Source organism: Cucurbita maxima, unplaced genomic scaffold, assembly GCF_002738345.1.
Source record: "Cucurbita maxima cultivar Rimu unplaced genomic scaffold, Cmax_1.0 Cma_Scf00010, whole genome shotgun sequence".
NCBI lineage: Eukaryota > Viridiplantae > Streptophyta > Magnoliopsida > Cucurbitales > Cucurbitaceae > Cucurbita > Cucurbita maxima.
In genome coordinates this window covers 1,043,159-1,068,261 of record NW_019272026.1, presented here as the reverse complement: position 1 = coordinate 1,068,261, position 25,103 = coordinate 1,043,159, and the positions used below count along the sequence as shown (strand labels likewise).

The 25,103-nt window shown below is 38.7% G+C and overlaps 2 protein-coding genes across 3 annotated transcripts; one reads left to right on the top strand and one right to left on the bottom strand.

The window, feature by feature from the left end:
- Positions 1–478: 478 nt before the first annotated feature.
- LOC111485490 (serine/threonine-protein phosphatase PP1-like) lies at positions 479–10,448 on the bottom strand. The gene is made up of 4 exons (XM_023132405.1): positions 10,274–10,448; positions 2,258–2,817; positions 1,784–2,005; positions 479–852 (listed from the first exon to the last, which is right to left on the bottom strand). The coding sequence occupies exons 1-4, from the start codon at positions 10,446–10,448 to the stop codon at positions 829–831; spliced, it is 981 nt and encodes a 326-aa protein (XP_022988173.1). The 3' UTR covers positions 479–828.
- A 3,521-nt stretch (positions 10,449–13,969) lies between these two features.
- On the top strand, positions 13,970–19,224 carry LOC111485473 (putative GPI-anchor transamidase). 2 transcript variants are annotated; one of them, XR_002718668.1, is made up of 11 exons: positions 13,970–14,370; positions 14,727–14,768; positions 14,856–15,000; positions 15,698–15,927; positions 16,372–16,429; positions 16,925–17,002; positions 17,112–17,200; positions 18,347–18,428; positions 18,535–18,717; positions 18,806–19,000; positions 19,084–19,224. XR_002718668.1 is itself a non-coding variant. In XM_023132374.1 (10 exons), exons 1-10 carry the CDS (start codon positions 14,213–14,215, stop codon positions 18,944–18,946), a joined length of 1,206 nt encoding a protein of 401 aa, XP_022988142.1. In that variant the 5' UTR covers positions 13,970–14,212; the 3' UTR covers positions 18,947–19,224. The 2 variants fall into 2 exon arrangements, 1 of the variants encoding a protein (XP_022988142.1); XM_023132374.1 differs by having other exon boundaries at positions 18,806–19,224.
- Positions 19,225–25,103: the final 5,879 nt, after the last annotated feature.

Below are 25,103 nucleotides of genomic sequence, written 5' to 3'. Positions count from 1 at the left end.
AAATTTTCCTAAGAAACATGTGAACGAGAACAAAACATGTTGAAAAGGTATGTATTGAGTTAGTCTGTAAAGATAGTCAATCTCTTAGAAACAAGAAGTAAAGTGATTATGTCCATAGGGATACAAGAAAATATCGGAGCACACAAATGCTAAATCCATACTCCAAATCTTAACCAAAATCCCGAGTACGAAACGTTACACAATAATAACAACTAGCTACGATCAAGAAATAAAAATATCAAACTAAGTTGAAATTAACTCACTAAACAGTATACAAATCATAAAGACATGGATTTAAACAACAAATCATTGAGGGAACTATAAGACCAAAAGGAGGAATTCATTTTTCTAGCTAAGAACAATGGATATGAAGAAGTTGCAAAGGTTGGATCATGATAAAATGGTAAAATTGGCTATCATTTGCAGAACAAAAAGACTGATATTAACATCTCAATCGAACAGAGAAAGAACAAGAAAGAAGAACAAAACGCGTAATTAAATGTGTACCACATACAGTAAACTCGTAGCACCGGTAGCATCGATGGTGCTGCCAATTAGTGTACAAGGAAGAAAAGCAGGCCTTTGCAGCCTACCATTTTCGATAACTCGAATTCGTATCGAGGAAAACAATATTTGTAATCCTTTTATATTTCACCTTACAATTTTTTCGTTTTTCGATTTGTTTTTGTTTTTTACAATTTTCAACATTCTGAGTTTAGAATCAAATGATCGATCAATGATCCTACAGTTTCCTCCAGAAGATAAAACTTCCAAATTTTTGTAAACTCAACTGGCTGCAAGAGACCTCCTTTTAAGTGCCTGACCAAATCATGATTTTGTACCAAGAAAGGACTGCAAAATACGAAAAGATCAAACGAAAAATAGCAAGTCAAAATGGCACGAGTAAGAAGAAAGTTCTTAAGCATGTAAATGCCAAGGACCGTGTGATAGATGTTAGGAATCACGGGATCTCCACAATGGTATGATATTGTCCACTTTGAGCATAAGCTCTCATGGCTTTGTTATTGGTTCCCTAAAAGGTCTCGTACCAATGAAGATATATTCCTTACTTATAAACCCGTGATCATTCCTTAAATTAGCCAACGTGGGATTCCCTCCCAACAATTCTCAACAATCCTCCCCTCGAACAAAGTACAACATAGAGTCTCCCCTGAGGCCTATGGAGCCGAAACAGCCTCCCCTTAATCAAGGTCCGACTCCTTCTTTGGAGCCCTCGAACAAAGTACACCATTTGTTCGACACTTTAGTCACTTTTGACTACACCTTCGAGGCTCATAGTTCTTTGTTCGACATTTGAAGATTCTATTGACATGGCTAAGTTTAGGGCATGGCTCTAATACCATGTTAGGAAATACGGATCTCCACAATGGTATGATATTGTCCACTATGAGCATAAGCTCTCGTGGTTTTGCTTTGGACTTTTCCAAAAGGCCTCAACCAAGGGAGATGTATTCCTTACTTATAAACCTATCATCATTCGCTAAATTAGTCAATGTAGAACTCCCTCCCAATAATCCTCAACAATAGAAACTCTTCTAAATGGATTGTCGAGAAACTAGAAGATCTGAACCCGTTCTTGATAAACCGATGGCAAGAAGGGTAGGCGGTCACAAGGAGATCTAAACCCATTCTCCCAAGAATCCTTTCTACTATTTCATCCGACCAAAAACGACTAAAGCTAACTCTAGGCGGGTACGAACATTTTATGTTGAAAAACTAAACAACCTCGAAAAGAATACTTTTTCTTGAATATTGTGTTTACCTTAACCCCTGGGGGAGGATTTCCAGGCTTTGAGGTGGTAGTGCTTCCAAAGTTCAGCTCAGGCTTCTTATACGCAGGCTTTAGTATTTGAAACGAACACATAAGCGTCTCGTCCACACTCATCATGGCACCAGCGTTATCGAACTCCCCACAGTAATTCGGTGCTGAAAAAATCGTTACAAGTTGACGATCTGCGAAGAACTCGTATCCATCCTCCACAACCTATAAAAGTAGTTGCTAGTTAAAAGCTCGAAAAGAACAGTATGAGACGAAGCTAGTAGTAACTATTGCAGTCTCCAATCGATAAAGAGTTTACGAGAAATCAAATTTGCTATAAACTAGACTAAAATGACCCCTGCACGAGTCACGTTAAAGTTATTTGACTGAGATTTCAATCATTCTACAAAGGTGGTTTGCAGCAAGTAGAATCAGTTTTCGTGATTTTAAAGACTCGAAAAATGAAACAAGAAAAACCTGATGAGCACGACAAATGAGATCCAAATCATGCTTTTGAAGAAACTCCGTGACCTTGTCAGCACCAAAAGTAAACGAAACACCGCGGTCGTTCATTCCCCAACCTTGAACATCCTTACTCGGATCAGACCAGAGAAGATCACAGAGCAAACCAGTGTCCGGTACATCTGTTGGTCTCGACATGTTTCTAATTTGATCCAAATTATTCAGGTCAGGAGACAAACCTCCATGCATGCAGAGAATCTTTTCATCAATAAGAGCTGCCACAGGCAGGCAGTTAAAGCAATCGGTAAACGTCTTCCATAAACGAACATTAAATCTTCTTTTACACTCGTCATAGAAGCCATATATTCGGTTTATAGAAGCACATTCATGGTTCCCTCTCAATATGAAGAAATTCTCTGGATATTTTATTTTATACGCCAAGAGAAGACATATGGTTTCGAGACTTTGCTTGCCTCGATCGACATAATCACCCAAAAATAAGTAGTTAGCATGAGGGGGTAACCCACCGTATTCGAATAGCCTTAATAGATCAGAATATTGCCCATGTATGTCACCTACACATCACAAATAGAACAACATTAGCAGGACCAACCATTATTGAAGACAAATATAAGCCATTGTCAGTATCTCTAGCTTATCCTTTCGAGCCACTAAAGTTCGACTTCGTTGCACGAAAACAAGATATTTCTGAACAAGCGACCATTTTTCAGTCGAACATGCAATTTGTTGAATTCGAGTATTTACGAGCAATATTTATTATAGCAAATCAATCATAGGTTTATTATACACCATATAATTGCTACCTAACTAGAAACAACCAAAACCTGAAAGAACAGGACAGAAGAACTAAGAAGAACTGATAACTACACAATGTTCGAAGTACACAGAAGTGACGGTCGAGGACCAAGTTTGGCACCTGGACACTAATTTTCTGGAGGCGTTCATTTTTACGAAAAAAACTGAAGAAAATGAAAGAAGCAAACGAGAAAAATAACCAAAACAAGCCATATATATTTTTGGTAAGAAACCGAACTTTGATTAAAAAAAATGAAAGAATACAAAGGCGAACAAAAACAAGCCCAAAAAAAAGATGCCATGGAAAAACGCTACTTCGTTATAGAAACCTATAAGGAGGCACTTAACATAGCCAAGACTCGATCTTCCTCCTAAGAACTCTCTACATCTCTAAAAAATCCCCTATGTTTCTCAAGCCTAACGATCCATGAGACGGAAAAATAAGCAACTTGCCAAAGAGGAGCGACACTTGTCCGAGCTGGAGGTGAATAACACGTGAATAATAGACTAATAAAACCAGCTACAAGCCATTTGCACTTCAAAAGCCTCTAAAAATTGTCTCAAACCATTATACGTTAGGGACCAAATGCTCTAATACCATGTCAAATCATCACTGAACCCAAGAGTTTAAGCGGATGAATTACAATAAACTTAATCATATTAATTTTTGAAGGAATAACATTGATTTAAGAGATATTTGTGTAATCTCATTAAATAAATGAAGCAAATGACCTTTGTTATCTAGTATCTAAAAGTTTTATTTAGATTTATTATTATCTAGTATCCAAGGATTTAGTTAGCCTTTCTATATTATAAAAGGCACATGTACCTGTTTGAAATTTAATATGAGGTGTTTTCCATTACCAAACAATCTTCCCAGAAACAAATCAACAGATCATCCAAAACATCGAGAAGCTAGAGAAAGTTGCGTACCCAAAAGCGGTGGACACCCCGTGACTCATGAAACTTCCTTCGCCCCTACGACTTGTAACGCAATCATAAGAACAAACCATACTTGCTCTCAATGATCCTATATTATGCGCTCGAAGTTTCAATTTCTAAACGGAATCATCATAAGCATTCTCCAAGAAGGCCTCGCTACGAAGTTTCAAATTCCTCCTATCTAGAGCCTAATGAGGTTGAATCTCACATACATTTTCACCTAACAAAATGATATGCCACAAAGTTTCAAATCTAAAATGATATGGACAACCCCTCCTCTCGAGATTTCTCACACTTCAAAGTTCCCCCTAGCTCCCTCATTAGCCGAGCAGAACAGAGGATTATATCATTTCCAAATCAAAGACCACCTACACGAAACCCTAGATTAAATAAATCCTCATAATTGACAGAAAATTCACAACTACCAAGAAGAAAGGGGGATAAAGGATCTTATTTAACACTCCTGCAGGCAAAAATTCTACCCAAAGGCTTACCAATAATAAAGGTGGAGAAGTTAGCCGAAGGAAGGGAATTCCAAATTCAAGATCTCCATGTGAACTCAAAAACCTTTCTTCATAATACTTAACAGGTCTTCTACACATCTCCTAGATTGTTCTATATAGACATTGATGTCCTATCCCCAAAAAAAAAAGATACTGAAGTCTTAGTCACTTGTAAAAATAAATCTTAGGTAACAATAATTCTAAATATATCTCTAGATACTAGGTAAAAATAAATTAAAATAAATGTGCCTTTTATAATAGAACTAACTAAATCTTAGTCACTTGTTGTGGTTTGCTTGTTCCCGTGCTATTTACCGAGGTCCTTGAAGAGAAAGAAACATCATGATTTTTTTAGGGATTGACATGACACACCTTGGGGGAGGTGTGGTGCCTAAGTCTCAATACATATGTATGTGCATGTGCCCGAGATTAATGGAATAGTAAGTTTGTAACAACGATTTGGGGGATGAATCTATGGAGATTTTAGAGATTCAATTGGCTTGTAATAGGTCGTGCAGGGTTGCTTTTGGAAGACAGTTTTCTTTGCTTCTTCTTGGAGTATTTAGCTGGAGAGAAATAGGAGTATTTAGCAATAAAATAAAGTTCTTGGTAGAAGGTTTGGGCTTTGATTAGATAAATGCCTCCTTTTAGTCTTCCTTCACAAATGCCTTTGGCAATTACCCTCTATCTCTCATCTTTCTTTAATTGATGCCCATTTTTAGAAATTTCTTGTATTTTTTCCGTTCTTTTTTGTTCTCAATGCTCCTTTGGATCAAGTGGCATGGTCCTTTTTGTTTTTCTCTTTCGTATTCTTTCATTCGTTCTCAACGAAAGTCATTCTTTCATTTGTTTGTAAAAGATACCATAAATCTTGATAGACCTAGACACCACATTACACTTGTGAGGACGCATTTGTAAAATGCCTTCGGCTCAAGTGCTAACCGGAAAAGAATCAAAAACTCATACAATAGTGTAAAACCAAATATCTAAGTGATTTGTTAGTAAGAAGTCTTTACCAAGGCATTGGCATGTTCAATGATCATTTTTCAAGGCATTGGCATGTTCAATGATCATTTTTCAAGGCATTGGCATGTTTAATGATTATGTTCAAGGCAAATATCTAAGTGATTTGTTAGTAAGCACTCCTGCCACAATGTTTGCAAGGCATTGGCATGTTGAATGATTATTTTTCTTTCTTGCATCATAGCTCCAGTCTTGATCTTAATTTCATAGATCTAAGCAGCATCTTTAGCCTTGGAGTAAGTGCGATGATTGAAATCTCATATGGCTTGTGCGTTTTGTAAAAACATACATGTATCACCAATGGATGTATCTATAGAATCCCAAAACCATGACATTATCATATAATCTTCCTCGTCCCATGTAGTAAATCTAGGATCCTCTTTGTTGATCTTGGTCCAATGAGGTGTCGGAGTGTTCCCTTTCCTTTAAGGTACGTCCGCACCATTTGGGACTTGTGTTGCCAATGGGCTCGAGTATTTGTGGGCTTGCATATAAAATTGGATTATGATATGAAAGCTTAAGATATGAAAGAGTGGGCTAACGAAGACGAAAACAAAAACTTGCCGAATAGGAAATGAATACTTGATGCAGATAGATATGGCGTCTTAGATGAGCTTGGGGAGGAGATAAAAGTTTGACTAATGGGATGTGGTTGGGCAGTGGAATCCTTGACTAATGGTATCAAGGATTTGAAAATTTGTTGGGAGGTGGCTTCTTATTTGCAATAAGTTTTTGCGGCAAAGGATTTGTGGACTTGCTGGATTCTTCTTTTGATGTCTTCCTTCCCTTTTTTCCCCCCCTTGCTATGTGGGATTCCAAATAAGCACACTAAATGAAACTTAGTTATGATGACGACACCTATGAAGGCTTCGTATGAAACTTGATCACAATGGATGATCGGTAGCGATGAAGCCTTCACCGATTGGGTTAGGGTTTTGGTTCTGATCAAATTTTTCATAATAGAAAAGCTCTGATACCATGTTGTAATAACTTGTTGTTTTTCTTATTTTCTTTTTGGAGAATTACGTGTCCGTTTTAATAGGGAGAAAGACAGACTAAATCTAAATAGATAGATAATCTAAATTTTCTAGATACTAGATAATCTAAATAAATTACTAGATAATACGTAATAAGATACGATAGACCTAAATAAATCTCTAGTTACTATGTAACTAAATCTAAATAAATCCAACAAGATAATTGTCAACCACTTTTAATATGGGATACACCAATATCTTTCGACACGCTCCCTCAAACTGAGTAATAGAAATAATTCATTCTCAAGTTGGATACTAACTCATGGATTACACAAATATTTCCTAACTTAAGGCTAATCCTTCGAAAATATCAAGTACAGTGTCTTCCAAAAAGCCACTAGCACCAAAAGGATAACATTAATGGTTGCAAGTACAAAAGTCGAGGGTTAGGAAGTCTTGAGAGTGGATAATCATGGCTAAGAAGTGCCAAATAGAGGGAAGTAACTCAGCACGAGAGAGGCAAGCAACGCTCGTGGAAGTTCTCCAAGAAAAGTGAGCACAAGAGAGGGAAGTAACTCAAGAAAATTGGTTGCTTGCCCATATAAGTGGGCCAAGAGAAGGGAGCACATGTATCCAAGTCATTTCCACATGCCTAAGTGGGCGGCTTCATAAGAAGTTGTCAAGACCAACATGTTCATGAAGGAGCTTCAAGCTGGATGTAAGAGACAAGAAGAGAGACAAGAGAAAAGTTGCAGGAAGACCAGAGTAAAGCTTTGTTGCAGCGTTTGCTACAAGAGGTGGCCAAGTTGAGAATTGGCCAAGAGAGATGTCAAAGTTAGGTTGGGGCAAGTGCCCCCAACCTGACCAAGAGGCATCAACGAGTCTCGGTGATCAAGTCCTAAGAACTAGGTACAAGTAGGTTTGTTGGTAGGATAACTCGTAGATAGGACGATAACTAGTTTAAGTGAGAGGAGAATGTCACAACCATACTATAAATAGAGTAAGTTATAACTCCCACGTGTAGACCAAGGAGGCTGGTGCATTATAACACACCAAGAAGAGTGGGTAAGATTGTCAAGCTAAGGTGTAAGCAAGATTATAAGCATTAGTGTCATCAAGGGTGGTAAAAACAAGCTTAATAGGGGCAGATGGGGGGCTCAAGTGATAAACTCAAGAGTTTGAGGTTGAAATGTAGGGTCGAGATCCAACACAATAAGTGGAAATGACTTGGCATGAACATGGAAGGGTCGTGCCTCAATAGTGCTCGAATGGATGGATGTCTAGGAGTCCCAAATATAAAGTTGACTCACAGGTCAATTCTTAATAAGCATGCTCGAGTGAGCTACGAAGGCTGATGACCTTCCGAGGCTTGAATGGCATCATGAAACATCGATAGGACACAAGAGTTCTAAGTTAGCATTAAACTGAGTCGATATGTCCCAACAAGCATTATAATGGCTCGTTAAGCTTCGATTTACATAGAAATGACCCAGTAAGCATTATAATTCCTCGATAGGTCCCAATAAGTGCTAAAATCACCTAATAAGCTTTAGTTGAGCATTTTAGGTCTGCTTGACCCAACAAAAGGTTCGAACACATCCCAGTGAAGTTACGAATCAATGTAGATGCATGTGGGTCGTATTGTTGAGAACCTAGATGATGAAATGAGATGTGATGTTGCATTTGAATGACTTTAACTTAAAGTAAAGGTAAGGTTGAGAAACTTAGGACTTAACCTAGAGTAAAAGCAAGTCGGCTATAATTGCAATTGAAGGAAAATACACACATAGATGACACATATGGTTGAATTCTGAGCTATTGCACAAGGACTATGTGAGATCTTATGGTTGAAGATAATCCTTGATGACTTACAAATTAAGAGAGAAGGCTCGTCAAAGTTGTACTGCAACAACAAAGCAGCCTAATATTGCTCATAATCTTATCCAACATGACAAAACAAAGCAAAATGAAATCGATTGGCACTTCATTAAGGATACATTAGAGAAGGACTCGTATGCATGAGTTATGTGCCCTCACCGCTTCAACTAGCAAATGTGCTAACAAAAGAACTTCACAGCTTACTGTTTCATGAGTTAGCATCCAAGCTAGGAATGAATCTATCTATTCATCAACTCGAGGGGGAGTTTCAAACGGATAATCTTAATTTGAGGAAGATTGACGTAATCCTATTTAACAAGGAATTAGCCTTTTAAGTATGTATCCTTTGATCAAGCCTTTTATTGGTGTTCTTTTCTGGATTTATGTTCATCTCAGAAGATGTTCTTGGTTTTGTTATTATTATTATTTTGCTTTATCTTCCTTGTGGAGTTGGTATATTTTGACCATCAATATCTTCTCATTTTTTCAATAAAAGTTTCGTTTCTTATTAAAAAACCACGAACGTTGCAATATTCTACGGATACATGTTTGTGTGTTTGCAATCTTCTGTCTGCATAAAGACCTCCTCAGGTTCATCAACTATAATCCACTTAACCAATGGGAAATATGAATGGGGGAAAGAAGGTTAATAATATATAACCACATCACACCAGTGTACAAGTCTATGTATTTGTGTCTGGCTGTCAGCATACATAAATAAAAGCCCGACAGGTTCAACAGCATGGGGCCAATTTGTAACAATCCAAGCCAACCGCTAGCAGATATCCTCTTTGGGTTTTCCCTTTCAGACTTTCACTCAAGGTTTTTAAAACACGTCAACCAGGGAGAGCTTTCCACACTCATACAAGAAATGCTTCATTCCTCTCTTCAACAATGTGGGATCTCACAATCCACTCTCCTTGGGGCTCAGCGTCCTCGCTGGCATACTGCCCAATGTCTGGCTCTGATACCGTTTGTAACAATCCAAGCTCACCGCTAATAGACATGGTCCTCTTTGGGCTTTCCTTTTCAGGCTTCCTCTCAAGGTTTTTAAAATGCGTGTACTTGAGAGAGGTTTTCACACTCTTACAAGAAATGCTTCGTTCCCCTCTCCAACCGACATGGGATCGCACAATCCACTCCCTTGGGGACCTAGCGTCCTCGCTGGCACACTGCCTGATGTCTGGCTCTATTACCATTTGTAACAGCCCAAGTCCACCACTAGCAAATATGGTCCTCTTTGGGCTTTCCCTCTCGAACTTCCCCTCAAGGTTTTTAAAACGCGTCTGCTAGGGAGAGGTTTCCACACCCTTATAAGAAATGTTTCGTTCCCCTCTCCAATCGACGTGGGATCTCAGAATTCAACCCCCTTGGGGAACCCAGCGTCCTCACTGGCACACTGTCCGGTGTCTGGCTCTGATACCATTTGTAACCGCCCAAGCCCACCACTAGCAGATATTGTCCTCTTTAGGCTTTCTCTTTCAAACTTCCACATAAGGTTTTTAAAATGCGTCTCCTAGGGAGAGGTTTCCACATCCTCATAAAAAATGCTTCATTCTCATCCTCCTCAACCGACGTGGGATCTCACACAACAAATCAAATGGATTTGATCATTAGAGACTAAAACTAAAAGAAGTTGACCAATTACTGCTACATAACAACAGAACAAAGAAAAACGAAGGAACCCAGCAAATCAAGTACTTCAAATATGTCAACCAAAACACCACTTAACCAAACAGAATTCAACAACTACGACTAAGAAAAGCTCCAAAATCATTTCACAATAACAACAAAACATGTCTACAAGAATTTCTACAAACAAAACCAAACATTAAATCTCAGAGATTGGCAAAGAAAGGAGGAAAACAAGTAGTATTGTAAGAAAAAGATACCACAAATCTTGATGGGTGCTTCAAGCTCCAACAAATTAGGCTGCTGCAAGAAAAACTCTCTGGAAACTTGACAGAGTTGTCGGATCTCAGACTCGGACAACTGAACCTGCTTGCCGACACGACCACGGACCTCGAGAAGACGATTGATAATATCGTCGAGAAGTGAAGGGTCCATTTGATAGTGTGAAGGGTGTCGAAAGAAAAGGGTCTAGTGGGTGTTGTTGAAATAGAGAAAGGGGAAAGAAAACAGGAAGTCGGAGTCGGAGTCGGAGGTGGTGGTGGTGGGGTTTAATAGCATGGTCGGCTGCCGCCGTCGTCCGCTGTGGGGTGGCTCAAGGATCAAAAGGGGGACTTTGGAGAGAGCTGACTTTGGAGGAAAAAGGTCCGCGACCAGTACCGATAGTAACCAAGATTGTCCAAAATTTTGAACCATTTACGCTAAATCGGTCAATGTTATGCTAATTACTCGCGTCCTTGGAAGAAAACAAAGCCAAAAAAAACACTCCTGTTTTAAAACACAACTCAATTGCCTTCTAGAACATGGTTTTCTCTACCTCTTTCAAAACTAAAATTATATCACATTCTTCTCTCTCTCTCCTCCATCATTCCAAATTTTTTCTTTAAATGATTCACATTTTTTGTTTGTTCTTATTCTCTCTCACCTCTCTCTCTCTCAACTTTCATGACTTTTCTTAAATACTCTAGGTTAGGATCGCATAACAACTCACACGCTCGATCTAAATGAACACAAAGTAGTAGAATACAAAGAATATAGAAAGTACACTTCCTAGCTATATATATGGTTTAGTTTAGTATATATAGTTCTACTTAATATAACCCTCCATTATATATAACTATCTACCATATATAGTTTTACTTTTTTTACTATACATACCTATTTACTATTTATTTTATGTCATTTACCAAATATAGCTTTATAATAGTATTAAGCTACAAATAAACAGCAGACTCCATAACCTAACACTCTCGTAGTCGTTCATACATAATATGTCTTTTTCGTGTAGCTCTTGAAAAGTTACGCAAATCTTTTTAAAAAAAAAAATCATCAAAATTGGCCAATTAAACTCAAAGTTACTGTTTGTTACAGTTTCTCGAAATTTAAATTTAGACCAGCCCAAACCCATCGCTAGCCGATATTTGTCTGATTTGGCCGTTACGTCGTCATCAGCCTCACAGCTTAAAAACATGTCTATTAGGGAGAGGTTTTCATACTCTTATAAGAAATGTTTCGTTCCCCTCTCCAACCGATGTGGGATCTCGCAATCCACCCCCTTGGAGCCTAGTGTTCTCGTTGGCACATCGCTCAGTGTCTGGCTCTATACCATTTGTAACAACTCAAGTCCACCGCTAGTAGATATTATCTGATTTGGCCAATTACGTCACTGTCAATCTCACAGTTTTAAAACCGTTAGGAAGAGGTTTTCATACTCTTAAATGCTTCATTCCCTTCTCCACTGGATGTGGGATCTCACAATTTCAACTTTCGGAACCTTTAAAATTTAGAGTCTTTAAAGTTTTGCTCATTTTATATACATGATTGGAAAGAAATGTTTAAAAATAAATGGTTAGTTAGGTCAAACGAACGTGTATCAATTGTTGTATTCTACGATCTTGAACCCTAGAACCGTGAGTGCAATACAAATCCATTTTAGCTAAAGGACCACTCATTTTTATATCATGCATACGAACGTATAAAAAAAATTAAGTATATTCATTTTTAAGAATTTCAGCTTAAATTTTGAGGAACCACAACTTTAAGCTCGGTGAGCTAAGTTCGATGGTTTTTTATTATTATTATTTTGTGTAATTTTTCAAGATCTACACACTAGAAGGTAGCTTATTCGATCAGGTTTGATCTCCAACCACGCAATCGTGAATTTAGAGAAAAAATAATAATTCAAGTCTCTCATTAGAAATCGTTTATGTATCTTAAACTATTATCATATACTATTTATTTGAAAAAAAAAAATATATTTTTTATAAGAGTATGGAAACCTCTCTTCAGTAGACACATTTTAAATACCTCGAGGGGAAATCCAAAAAGAAAGCCTAAAGAAGACAATATATGCTAGTGGTGGGTTTGAGTTGTTATAAATGATTGTCACATCACCATTAGACCATTCAAAAGAGACTGACAAGTTTGTCCAAACTCATGCTCAGCAAGGGCATATGTGTGTCATTAGAGCATTGGAAGAGATTGATAGGTCTGTACTGACTCGTACTCAAGCTAGGGCATATGTGTCCACCAACAGAGATACTGGAAGGTCCGACACCACGGTGATAGGTACACTACCAATTCTAGGTCATTACGCTTTTACAATATTTGATTATGGTTCAACACATTTTCATTTTGTTAAACAAGCAGGGTTCGAACTAGACCCCTTATTGCATGTATTGTCTGTAAGTACCCCTAGCATAGACCTGATAATAGTTATTAGGTACACTACCGATTCTAGGTAATTACACTTTCACAATATTTGATTCTAGTTCGATGTTTTTTCCTTTTGCTAAACAAGCAGGGTTCAAACTACAACCCTTATTGCATGTATTGACGATAAGTACCCTTCAAGTAGACTTAGTAGCTAAGGATAGAGTAAAAGATGACCAAGTAACCGTAGCTGATCGAACCCTAAGCGTAGACCTAACAGTAGTTAGTATGACATATTTCAATGTAATACTAGGTATGGACTGGTTAGCTAAACACCACGCTAGTATAAACTGCCATAAAAAAAATATAATAGTTTCCCCATTGTCGGGACCCAACTTTAAGTTTAAAGGTACCTGCATCGGAACTACCCCGAAGGTAGTCTCAATGATGAAAGCTAAGAGACTAGTTCAACAAGGGGTTGAGTTATATTAGCATGTGCAATAGATGTAAGAGGAAAAGAAAAGACGTTAGATACAGTACCAATGGTGAAGGAGTTTCAGGAAGACCTACCAGGAATATTCCCTTCCTGAGATGTAGATTTCGCATAAAACTCAAGCCAGGAACCGGGCTTATTTCCAAACCACCCTATCGCATGGCGCCAACAGAGCTAAAAGAACTCAAGACACGTTTTTAAAATCTTGAGAGAAAGCCCGAAAGAGAAAGTCTAAAGAGGACAATATTTACGGGTGATGAGTTTGAGCTGTTACAAATGGTATCAGAGCCAGACACCAAGAGATATGTCAATGAGGATGCTGGACCCCAAACAAGGATGGACACGAGGCAACGTACCAACAAGGATGTTGGGTCCCGAAGGGAGGTAGAAGCTTCAATTTTTCTTTGCTATCTCTACCTTTAGCTCTAGCTATGGCCCTTTGCTTAAACTTTTCTAATCGAACTCTACATCATCTCCTCAAAGCTTAGCCCAACAATCTCAATCGTTTTATGAAGCTTCAATAAGATTAATCTTAGGATACAATAACAATGGTGATAATGAAACAAGAAATCTTAATGTAAACCTTAACCTGAACTTTCGATTACCGACAATCAGAACAAGAAATCTTAACTTGAACCTTCGATTAACCCAATGATACTAACAACGTATACACTCCCACAAGAACAACATTCAATCCTCTAAATAATCTTAACCTTCAAACAAACTTAGAGAACCCATCTAATAGATTTTGTTCAAAGAGTTGTTTAAGGATGAGAAATCGTTTGTTTAAGAATATTTAAGCAAAGAGTTGTACAACTTAAAAATGAGAAATCGGTTGTAATAACTCATTTGGGCCGTTGAAAAAGTGTTAGCCGGTGAAAATTTCCGATTCGAAGAGAAGAGACGGCGATGAACAATTGAAATCCATAAGGCGAGCACAAGAACGCACGGTGATTGATGAGGGATGCGAGAGATGGCGAGAAATTAGAGAAATAGGGTTCATCGAAGGGGAATAAAGCCTTGGCGCAATAGAAGTTTTCTGGTGCAGATCTAAAAGATGTCTCAGTTTTACAGTTCTTCAATGGCTTTACTTCTGATTCTGATTCTGATTCTGTGCCTCGGTTACTTGGGCAACTCTATGGCTTACGGTTCTCCTTCCGAGACAACTATGCATACCAATAACTGGGCAGTTTTAGTCTGTACCTCTCGCTACTGGTTCGTCCGATTCCATTCCAACTTTTTTGCATTTGCGTTCTCGTGAATTGATAATGGTTCGACTTCCTGGTAGTCGAGATTGTCTAATTTATGTCGTAAAGAAATTCTATGTTCGATTTCTTGGATGGATTCTTCACGATGGCTGTTCATTTGAGTTAGCTTCAACACATTTTAGATTTGTTTCATTTGTGAAGTTATTACTTTTTGGAGAATAGATTCTCATGTGAAATAAATTGCCTCAAGTTCTTGTATAGGCTGTACAGTTTTTGATGATTATTTCAGTAAGTTGTTCACATTCAAAAACGATTGTAATCTTGTTACAACATCTTCAATAAGCTGTGGATGTGGTTTTTCAGGTTCAATTATCGGCACATGGCTAATACGCTGTCCTTGTACAGGTAAGACGATAGCTTTGACGATCTATTTTCTTCGTAGGATCTAGCTAGGCGTTTTTGAATTAGTTTCGTTTTTTGCTTTTGTTTTAGGACTGTAAAACGGCTAGGAATACCTGATGAGAGGATTATACTTATGTTGGCGGACGACATAGCCTGCAATCCTCGAAACAAATACCCTGCAAAAGTGTTCAACAATGAAAATCACAAAATCAACTTGTATGGAGATAATGTTGAGGTTGGCTTCTCTGAACACTGTTTTTTCTATCCAAAAGGACATAATGTCTAGCTGTGTTCGTTTTAGTGATGGATCTTGTTTGCACCTGACTAACAATTTCATTATCTTGGTATTTCAAACTGTTCAAATTCTTAGCAATTTTCTTAAATATAGCTATCAAATATAATCTGATGCCATCGCCATGGGATTTGGGGTTGTTAGTTAAAATTAATATCATGACCTTTTGGATACCTGATAGAATATCAATGGAACTATGCTGTTTCCTGACGCCAGTTGCATTTTCTATGGCTTCCTCCATTTGGGTTCTAGGACTTTATTTCATTGTACTGATTATATGATTACATTGATTTTTAATTAGTTTTTTTATGATTATTTTATTATTTTCTTAATGCAAAATATAAGATCAATCGTCTATGAAAATCAGGGCTTTATTTGTGTTTATACGAAAATCAATCTTCGAAAGAAATTGTAAAATGAACAGAATTATACTTTACATCACATGTTAATCTTCTGCAAATGCTGTTGTTTGTTTTGTCGAATAAATCTTTTATTCTTTAAGAACTTCCCACCTTTTTTCTGCACCTATATCATTGAGAACCCATTTTATTTTTAATATGATTATTCTTGTTAGTCATAGTTCAAGACATTCAGTGAGTCATGATTTCTTGAAACAATTTATTGTCTTGGCTACACTTAGGTTGATTATCGAGGTTATGAGGTCACAGTTGAAAATTTCTTAAGGGTATTGGCTGGACGCCATGAGGTTGCTGTTCCAAGATCAAAACGCTTATTAAGTGACGAAGGAAGCCACATTCTTCTATACATGACAGGACATGGGGGAGATGAATTTTTGAAGTTCCAGGACTCTGAAGAACTCCAGAGTCATGATTTAGCTGATGCTGTGAAACAAATGAAAGAAAAACATAGGTGGGAATGTTTTTTGCATCGGCTTACAGCACCAATGCTGATTGGATTCGTTTATACTAAAGTAAAACATTAGTATAAAATTGGTTAGTGTTCTTTAAGTTTCTCAATATCAAATTTGGTAGGTTTAGATGGTTGTTGCTTATGATTAGCGCGAGTACATAAAAATTGGTTAAAAGCTAACAATTCTGAATAAAATGAATCAGAGTTCAACTCTTGGAACCTAATGACCATTGACAGCCATCTGTTCTGCAGATTTATTGGAAACTAAATTTCTTTCTTCTTTACCATGAATTTTTATTTTCTTTCTTCTTTAATACGAATTTTTATTTTCTTTCTTCTTTAATACGAATTTTTATTTTCTTTCTTCTTTACTACGAATTTTTATTTTCTCACTTCATATACACCTTGCTGTCATTAATATCGGTGGCAATATTATACTGATAGATTTAAGGAGCTGCTAATAATGGTTGATACTTGTCAAGCTGCTACTCTCTTCAATCAGGTTTGCAGTTACTCCCTAGTCTCTCAATTTAGTTAGATTTAGGTTTAATTAGAGAGTTAAACCAACATTTGGTCATAAATTTGCTTATCCTGCATTGTGACTTTCTTTCATTTTTGTGGGCTATATAAACCAAACCACACATTAATCTAGGACATAAAAAGAATACAAGAGTTTCATTCTCGACAGTTTTTATGGGTATATTGCTAATTTTACTACCAAGTTTAGCTTTCTTCGGAAAACCATTATCTACATTCTGCATTTTATTTATTGTCGAATTATACAGTTTGTGAATGAATGAAATTGGAGCATCTGATGAAGTCAAAAGCTCACAAGGAAAATAAATGTTGTAGCATGGTTTATAAATTGGAACAAAGAAACGACTGAATTTTTAATTAACCAATGAAAACATTTGGGGGATGGGGTGGCTAATAAACTTTGTGGATGTAAACCTGTAACAATTTTCAATACTGAAGTAGAGGTCCTTACTTTATGCAGCTTCATTCCCCAGGTGTTTTAGCCATTGGAAGTAGTAAGAAAGGAGAGAACTCATATTCACATCACTTGGACCCTGATGTAAGTGTGCCCTGATATCATTGTATATATTGCATACTCGGTTTCGTTTTTACCATATATTTTTGTTGCCTTAGATTGTATTTATTTTTATCTTCATCTTCATTAACAGGTTGGTGTTTCTGTTGTTGACCGTTTCACATATTACACACTAGCCTTCTTTGAGAGATTAAATATGTATGATAATACTTCATTAATCAGGTTAGTCTGATCTTTTCGCCTTTCTCTAAACTGTTCTAATCATTATCACCTTTAGGTCCTAATTGTGCCAAAATTTAGGAATGTCTATTTCTTTCCTTGTATTTCCATTATAATCAACAGCTTCATATATAAAGTTGCAATATAGGTTCGATTTCTCTTTTCATGCCTTATTCTGTGACTTTTATTAGAGAACAAAATCATGAGGCATTTTTTCTCCTCTTCAATTGAGGGGAGGCTTAGGTAATGTGTAAACAATTTGATAGAAAGTTGATATGGATCCACCAGTAACAGTGAGTTTACATTGTTTAAGGCAGCAGATTGACTTTGTGTCAATTTCTTATAGTTAATCTTCCTACCTATTTTATGTACACATTTGTGGCTGGCAGCACGCGCCTTTTGGCGTGCTTCAGCATCTGCGTGCTCCTGGCATCGGCCTGTGGGCTCCCCATTTGATTTGTCTTGAAACACGAACTTAGGAGTCTGACATGTGTGCAAGTTAACGGATGCGTAAACTCGTGAAGCGCAAGGAAGCTGACTGGTGGGATCCCTTTGTGGGTTGCACCACCGACCGGCCTTGATTTTTTGAAAAGGGTTTGAGTGTGAGCATGCCTGTTCGGACTCGAAAGATGGTGAACTAATCCTGAATGGAGCAAAGCCAAAAGAAACTCTGGTGGAGGCCCGCAGCGATACTGACGTGCAAATTGTTTGTCTGACTTGGGTATAGGGGCGAAAGACTAATCGAACCGTCTAGTAGCTGGTTCCCTCCAATTTTTCCTTCAGGATAGCTGGAGCCCACGGGCGAGTTCTATTGAGTTTCTCTTTTCTTTTCTACTATTTTAGCAGAAAGTTGTAGAAATCAGTGCTACATGTTTTTGGGTCCTCGAGAAAAGTTCCATTTCATGATGAAATATCCAATTTGACCCTTTCAAAGATAATTAAAGAAATAAGATCTAAGCTTGAGTTTAGAGTAACAATATATTATTTAGAGGGGTTGCGAGGTCTAAGGAAGAGATGTAGGCCTTGTTAAGTTCCATGTCTCTTTGAGTATCAATGGTTATGGCTTTTGTAATTATCCTATTGCTCTTATTTTGCTTGATTGGAACACTTTTTTGTCTTAGTTTGACCCCTTTTGGTGGAAATTTGCAGTCTTTTCAGTTCATATAATCCAAGTTTGTTGATGTCAACTGCATATTATAGAACCGATCTATACCAACATAAACTGGAGGAGGTACGAAAGTTTTTCCGTCCGAAGTATTTGATTGTCATTCTCACAGTTGATCTGCTGCGTTGTGGTCACGAGTAGGTACTAACTTACCTCTTTCTCCTCTCTCTAGGTTCCTGTGACGAACTTCTTCGGCTCAGTGATGGAAACAGTTCATACCGATTCAGCTTACAAGATTGTCCCGAGAAAGGACTTGAACAAGGCAGAACCCGAATTACATCAATTGTCACACCACAATGAAAGAACGTTAATTACTTCAGATAATCCAGATAGATCAAGTAAACCAAGCTCAAGGGTATCTTTCTATTTTTTACCTTTCAACTTCCGAAAAACGTCTTCTATGCTAAAGATTGCTAAGAGAGGGTAAATGGCACGGAATGCAGGATGAACGTGGCGGTTTAACAAGTGTATGGAGAAGTTTGCATAATAAGATGGAAGAGATTGAAGATGGTGATACTTTTGTGAACTATGGGTTGGTCATTATTCTTCCATTCTTAGGGATCTCCATGTGGTTATCAAGGTGAAGAAGCTGCTTCCTATTTACCTGTTTATCGGGTTTTTCTACACTCATCTCGACCCTTTGCTATGTGTTGAATATGTTCTAAAGCTTTTCATGTTCTGAACTTTTATTTGTGGGGAGAGATCAAAATGATGCCTCTAGCGGCTAATGAGTTGATGATAGAGTTGTAGTAATTTCTTTTATGGTTTTTGGTTTAGGATGTGGTATTTTGTTAGTATTCCCTTTGTTGTTCATGTTAGACTTAGGCTATTTCCAACCTAACATTTCTTTGTTCGTCTCCTACTCTTCTCTCCTCTAACTCACCATTGTACGTTAAAATTTTGAGAATATAAAATAAACATTGGATAGAAATCATTAAAATTTGTTTCGAAAAATAGCTATCCTTCCATCGAAAGGAGCTCTGTGAAGCCAGCCTGACATAGTTTCCTCCACCTCTAAGGGTCGTGGACTACACTAGGCCTTCACTCAAAGCCCACGACCCAACTCCCTACTTAGAATGGATAGGCTAGATAACAACTCAAATGACTGGTATCCAATTGCTTGAGCCAACCTCCAACCACTTTGTTGCCCCCATATGGGTTACAAGCTCGACGATTCCCTTATTACAGTGGCTACTTTATAAACACTACAAATTATTTCTTGTTGTCTCATCCAAAGATCCTATATTGATCGGAGTTCTCTTTGCAACCCCTAAGACAGGTATGGTTACTGAATTGACAGCTTGCATTTGTCCTGTATTTTGATTTCTTAGAATGTTCAAGCGTTTCGTTTCGGTCTCTGTCATGAAGTTGCAAACGGCTTCATTGTTGACTATAGTGTTTTTGGTCCTTCTATGGTTGACCTAGGCCCCAGCATGCATTAGACTGCGTTCCACTAACTTTTCTATCTAACCCACTCTCTTCTGGGGCAACTTTAGGGCCTCCATGTGGGGTTTCCACACTTTTGATTAGTGGTGGGTCAACTTCTGTCATCTCGTACTTCCCCTTTGCATATGAAGCGAGGTGAGGGACCTTGGCTTTGACTACGACTATTATGACTGTGATATCTCTGCCATTGTGTTCTACCTCTCTCTTGGGAGGATTCATATTCCCCTCCTCCGACTTCAAGTTTGTCCCTTCTCTCACCTTTAAGGGAGTTGGGTCTATAATTTTTATTTCCACCACTTGCGAAAGCCTGGATCCACCTTATATCTTGGGGTTGATCGATGTTAAGATCAAACAGTCATTTGGTTGTAGCATAGGCCATGGAAAGGTCTCGAACTCTTTGTTTGTAGAGCTTGGTTTTCGCCTATGACTTCAACCCCTCAACAAATCTGTTTGAGACATTACGAATATTTGACATAAGACTAAAAAACTGCTTAATGTAGATTTGGTTATTGCCAATATTCCTCAACTCCCTTAACTTCCTTCTTGCGATTATCTCGACATTCTTTGGGATGAACTGAGAGCGGAGGCCTTGTTTTATGCTCTCCCAAGTGTTTGTAGTACATCGACTATCTTGAATGTCTATGTACTTCGATCTCAACCACAACTTTGCATCATTGGCTAGATGCATTGTTGCCAACGTGAGTGCAACTTTTTTTGCCACGGTATTTGTGGCCAAAAGTACTAGACTACACCCTCAAATTCTCTGAAATCCTTAGACACTTCTAAGACCATATGAACGATCGCTTATTAGTTATTGTATAAGTTCTTAATATATTCTTCCATCGGAGCAACGGAGCCCATCGAACTATCCCATGCTTGAAGCAATTAGCAATTATGGCCTTGTTTTCTAACGCCTCAACCCTAACCATTGATTTACGGACAAGAATTGCCTCTATTCGGCCCGCCATCTCGTCGATTCTATTAGCTTTAGCGACAATCTCATTCATGCGAGATTCCAAAAGCCTTATTCCATTAGAAACTTCACTCAAGTAGAGTAAGTGATCTTCGATCTCTACCAATTAGTTAACTAGGCACTTGCTCAATTATTTTGTAGTTGACATGTTTGTGTACTACGCTTTAAGGAGCAGACTCGACTATGATACCACTTATTACAATCACACTCTTGTGGTAGCAGGACAGCGATCATGCGACACTTGTTCTAACTTGGCGAAAAAGTCAAACGTACGAAAGCTAGACTTTACGGACAACCTTGACGTATGATTGAGTCTTGGGTCATGTTTGAAAGAAATGTTTAGAAAATGTGTGCAAGGAAATATGTTTAAAATAATTTGAAAGAAATTAATGTTATAAGTTAAAAGTGAATAAGCAACAACCCTAGCTTTGATAACATTTAACCAAGGTACAAATAATTGACAACTAGTCAATCCTCCTATAGTACATTTCGAGACATTTTTTGCAATAGCGGGTGTAGACATGATTTTGGAACAGACATGCGTCCATGAACAACATATTCTGGACAAGCATGACTGAGACATCCGACACATAGCCACAGGAAACACACCTTGGACAAGGATGAGCGTGACACATTGTATAACTTAGCATAGCGCATAACATATCAATCATACATATGGCATGTGCGGGACACATGGAACACGTTTTATACCAATGAAAGGGATGGTGGTAGGGTTAGTTTGTAACTCTTTTGTTTCATTTGAGTTGTACACATTCTTACCTTGATCTTATGCAAAATCTCAATAGTAGGCTAGACTATTAGCCCTCATTTACCTACCTCCTCCCAACACAACATAAACTTACACCATTTCCCTTATGATGCTTCAAATAGTGTCATTCCAATGGTTGCCTGGAAACCATTGTTGTAAGCAACTTCATAAAAAGTAGCTTAGAGGCTCAACTATCTACAAAATCCAACACACAAGCGCCTACCAGAGTGCCCAAAGCTTTCTAGAATAAGCAACAAAATGTCGAAAGTAGAATAAGCGACAAAATGTCGACAGTGCGAAGACTTAGGTAAGAGCCTCATATCACACTATATATACTCTACTACGTTCCTCTTCATACTACGTCACCAGAGTCGAAATGTAGGTTGGACTGTGAGTCGAGCCATCTCTTTTGTCTCATGTTCACTTCCTTTTAGGTAATGAAATACTTCAAAATCTTGTGGTTAATGTAGATCTGAGTATTTTTTCTATACAAATCGTGCCCACAAATTTCAAACTCAGAACAACTCCAACAACCCTAACCAATGGGTTGAGCAAACCTCCAACCACTTTGTTGCCCCCATATGGGTTACAAGCTCACATTACGAAGCTCGACGATATGCTTTTCACAATGGCTACTTTATGAAGACTACATCCAATTTTAAATCTATCAATGTGAGATTGTTGTAGATGAAAAACCTATCAATCTCACTTCTTCAAACATTTTGAAAAAAAAAAAGGTATGTATGAGGACTACCCAGAGGTTAATATCGAGCCTAGGAGAACTGGCCTGCTATCCTTCCACCGACAGGAGCGAAAGGTTACGCTGCTCTGTGAAGCCAGCCTCACGCGGTTTCCTCCAACCTCTAAAGACAATAGACACTGGGCCTTCGACCAAAGCCCATGACCCAACTCCCTCCTTGGAATGGACACGCCAGAGAACAACTCCAACAACCCTAACCAATGGGTTGAGCCAACCTCCAACCACTTTGTTGCCCCCATATGGGTTACAAGCTCACATTACCAAGCTCAGCGATATGCTTTTCCCAATGGCTACTTTATGAAGACTACATCCAATTTTAAATCTATCAATGTGGGATTGTTGTAGATGAAAAACCTATCAATCTCACTTCTTCAAACATTTTGAAAAAAAAAAAAAAAAGGTATGTGAGGACTACCCAGAAGATAATATCGGGCCTAGAAGAACTGGCATGCTGTCCTTCCACCGATAGGAGCGGAAAATTAAGCTGCTCTGTGAAGCTAGCCTCACGTGGTTTCCTCCAACTCTAAAGACAATGGACACTGGCCTTCGACCAAAGCCCATGAACCAACTCCCTCCTTGGAATGGACAGGCCAGAGAACGGTTGAGCCAACCTCCAACCATTTTGTTGCCCCCATATGGGTTACAAGCTCACACTACATCTAATTTCAAATCTGTCAATGCGGGATTATTGGAGATGAAAAACCTATCGAACATCTAAAAAAAAGAAAAAAGTGTAATGTCAGGCTGAGGACTACCCAGAGGTTAATATCGAGCCTAGGAGAACTGGCCTGCTATCCTTCCACCGACAGGAGCGGAAGGTTACGCTGCTCTGTGAAGCCAGCCTCACGCGGTTTCCTCCAACCTCTAAAGACAATAGACACTGGGCCTTCGACCAAAGCCCATGACCCAACTCCCTCCTTGGAATGGACAGGCCAGAGAACAACTCCAACAACCCTAACCAATGGGTTGAGCCAACCTCCAACCACTTTGTTGCCCCCATATGGGTTACAAGCTCACATTACCAAGCTCGGCGATATGCTTTTCCCAATGGCTACTTTATGAAGACTACATCCAATTTTAAATCTATCAATGTGGGATTGTTGTAGATGAAAAACCTATCAATCTCACTTCTTCAAACATTTTGAAAAAAAAAAAAAAAAGGTATGTGAGGACTACCCAGAAGATAATATCGGGCCTAGAAGAACTGGCATGCTGTCCTTCCACCGATAGGAGCGGAAAATTAAGCTGCTCTGTGAAGCTAGCCTCACGTGGTTTCCTCCAACTCTAAAGACAATGGACACTGGCCTTCGACCAAAGCCCATGAACCAACTCCCTCCTTGGAATGGACAGGCCAGAGAACGGTTGAGCCAACCTCCAACCACTTTGTTGCCCCCATATGGGTTACAAGCTCACACTACATCTAATTTCAAATCTGTCAATGCGGGATTATTGGAGATGAAAAACCTATCGAACATCTAAAAAAAAGAAAAAAGTGTAATGTCAGGCTGAGGACTACCCAGAGGTTAATATCGAGCCTAGGAGAACTGGCCTGCTATCCTTCCACCGACAGGAGCGGAAGGTTACGCTGCTCTGTGAAGCCAGCCTCACGCGGTTTCCTCCAACCTCTAAAGACAATAGACACTGGGCCTTCGACCAAAGCCCATGACCCAACTCCCTCCTTGGAATGGACAGGCCAGAGAACAACTCCAACAACCCTAACCAATGGGTTGAGCCAACCTCCAACCACTTTGTTGCCCCCATATGGGTTACAAGCTCACATTACCAAGCTCGGCGATATGCTTTTCCCAATGGCTACTTTATGAAGACTACATCCAATTTTAAATCTATCAATGTGGGATTGTTGTAGATGAAAAACCTATCAATCTCACTTCTTCAAACATTTTGAAAAAAAAAAAAAAAAGGTATGTGAGGACTACCCAGAAGATAATATCGGGCCTAGAAGAACTGGCATGCTGTCCTTCCACCGATAGGAGCGGAAAATTAAGCTGCTCTGTGAAGCTAGCCTCACGTGGTTTCCTCCAACTCTAAAGACAATGGACACTGGCCTTCGACCAAAGCCCATGAACCAACTCCCTCCTTGGAATGGACAGGCCAGAGAACGGTTGAGCCAACCTCCAACCACTTTGTTGCCCCCATATGGGTTACAAGCTCACACTACATCTAATTTCAAATCTGTCAATGCGGGATTATTGGAGATGAAAAACCTATCGAACATCTAAAAAAAAGAAAAAAGTGTAATGTCAGGCTGAGGACTACCCAGAGGTTAATATCGAGCCTAGGAGAACTGGCCTGCTATCCTTCCACCGACAGGAGCGGAAGGTTACGCTGCTCTGTGAAGCCAGCCTCACGCGGTTTCCTCCAACCTCTAAAGACAATAGACACTGGGCCTTCGACCAAAGCCCATGACCCAACTCCCTCCTTGGAATGGACAGGCCAGAGAACAACTCCAACAACCCTAACCAATGGGTTGAGCCAACCTCCAACCACTTTGTTGCCCCCATATGGGTTACAAGCTCACATTACCAAGCTCGGCGATATGCTTTTCCCAATGGCTACTTTATGAAGACTACATCCAATTTTAAATCTATCAATGTGGGATTGTTGTAGATGAAAAACCTATCAATCTCACTTCTTCAAACATTTTGAAAAAAAAAAAAAAAAGGTATGTGAGGACTACCCAGAAGATAATATCGGGCCTAGAAGAACTGGCATGCTGTCCTTCCACCGATAGGAGCGGAAAATTAAGCTGCTCTGTGAAGCTAGCCTCACGTG

Bases quoted from the DNA above. Each gene is read 5' to 3' on its own strand.
- LOC111485473 (XM_023132374.1), top strand. From the start codon at position 14,213: ATGTCTCAGTTTTACAGTTCTTCAATGGCTTTACTTCTGATTCTGATT. The intron at 16,430-16,924 runs GTTTGCAGTTAC...TACTTTATGCAG, and splicing joins CTGCTACTCTCTTCAATCAG to CTTCATTCCCCAGGTGTTTT. The intron at 18,429-18,534 runs GTACGAAAGTTT...TCCTCTCTCTAG, and splicing joins ACCAACATAAACTGGAGGAG to GTTCCTGTGACGAACTTCTT.
- LOC111485490 (XM_023132405.1), bottom strand. From the start codon at position 10,448: ATGGACCCTTCACTTCTCGACGATATTATCAATCGTCTTCTCGAGGTC. The intron at 2,006-2,257 runs GTTTTTCTTGTT...CTACTTTTATAG, and splicing joins TCATTTGTCGTGCTCATCAG to GTTGTGGAGGATGGATACGA. The intron at 853-1,783 runs GTAAACACAATA...CGTATTTTGCAG, and splicing joins ATCCTCCCCCAGGGGTTAAG to TCCTTTCTTGGTACAAAATC.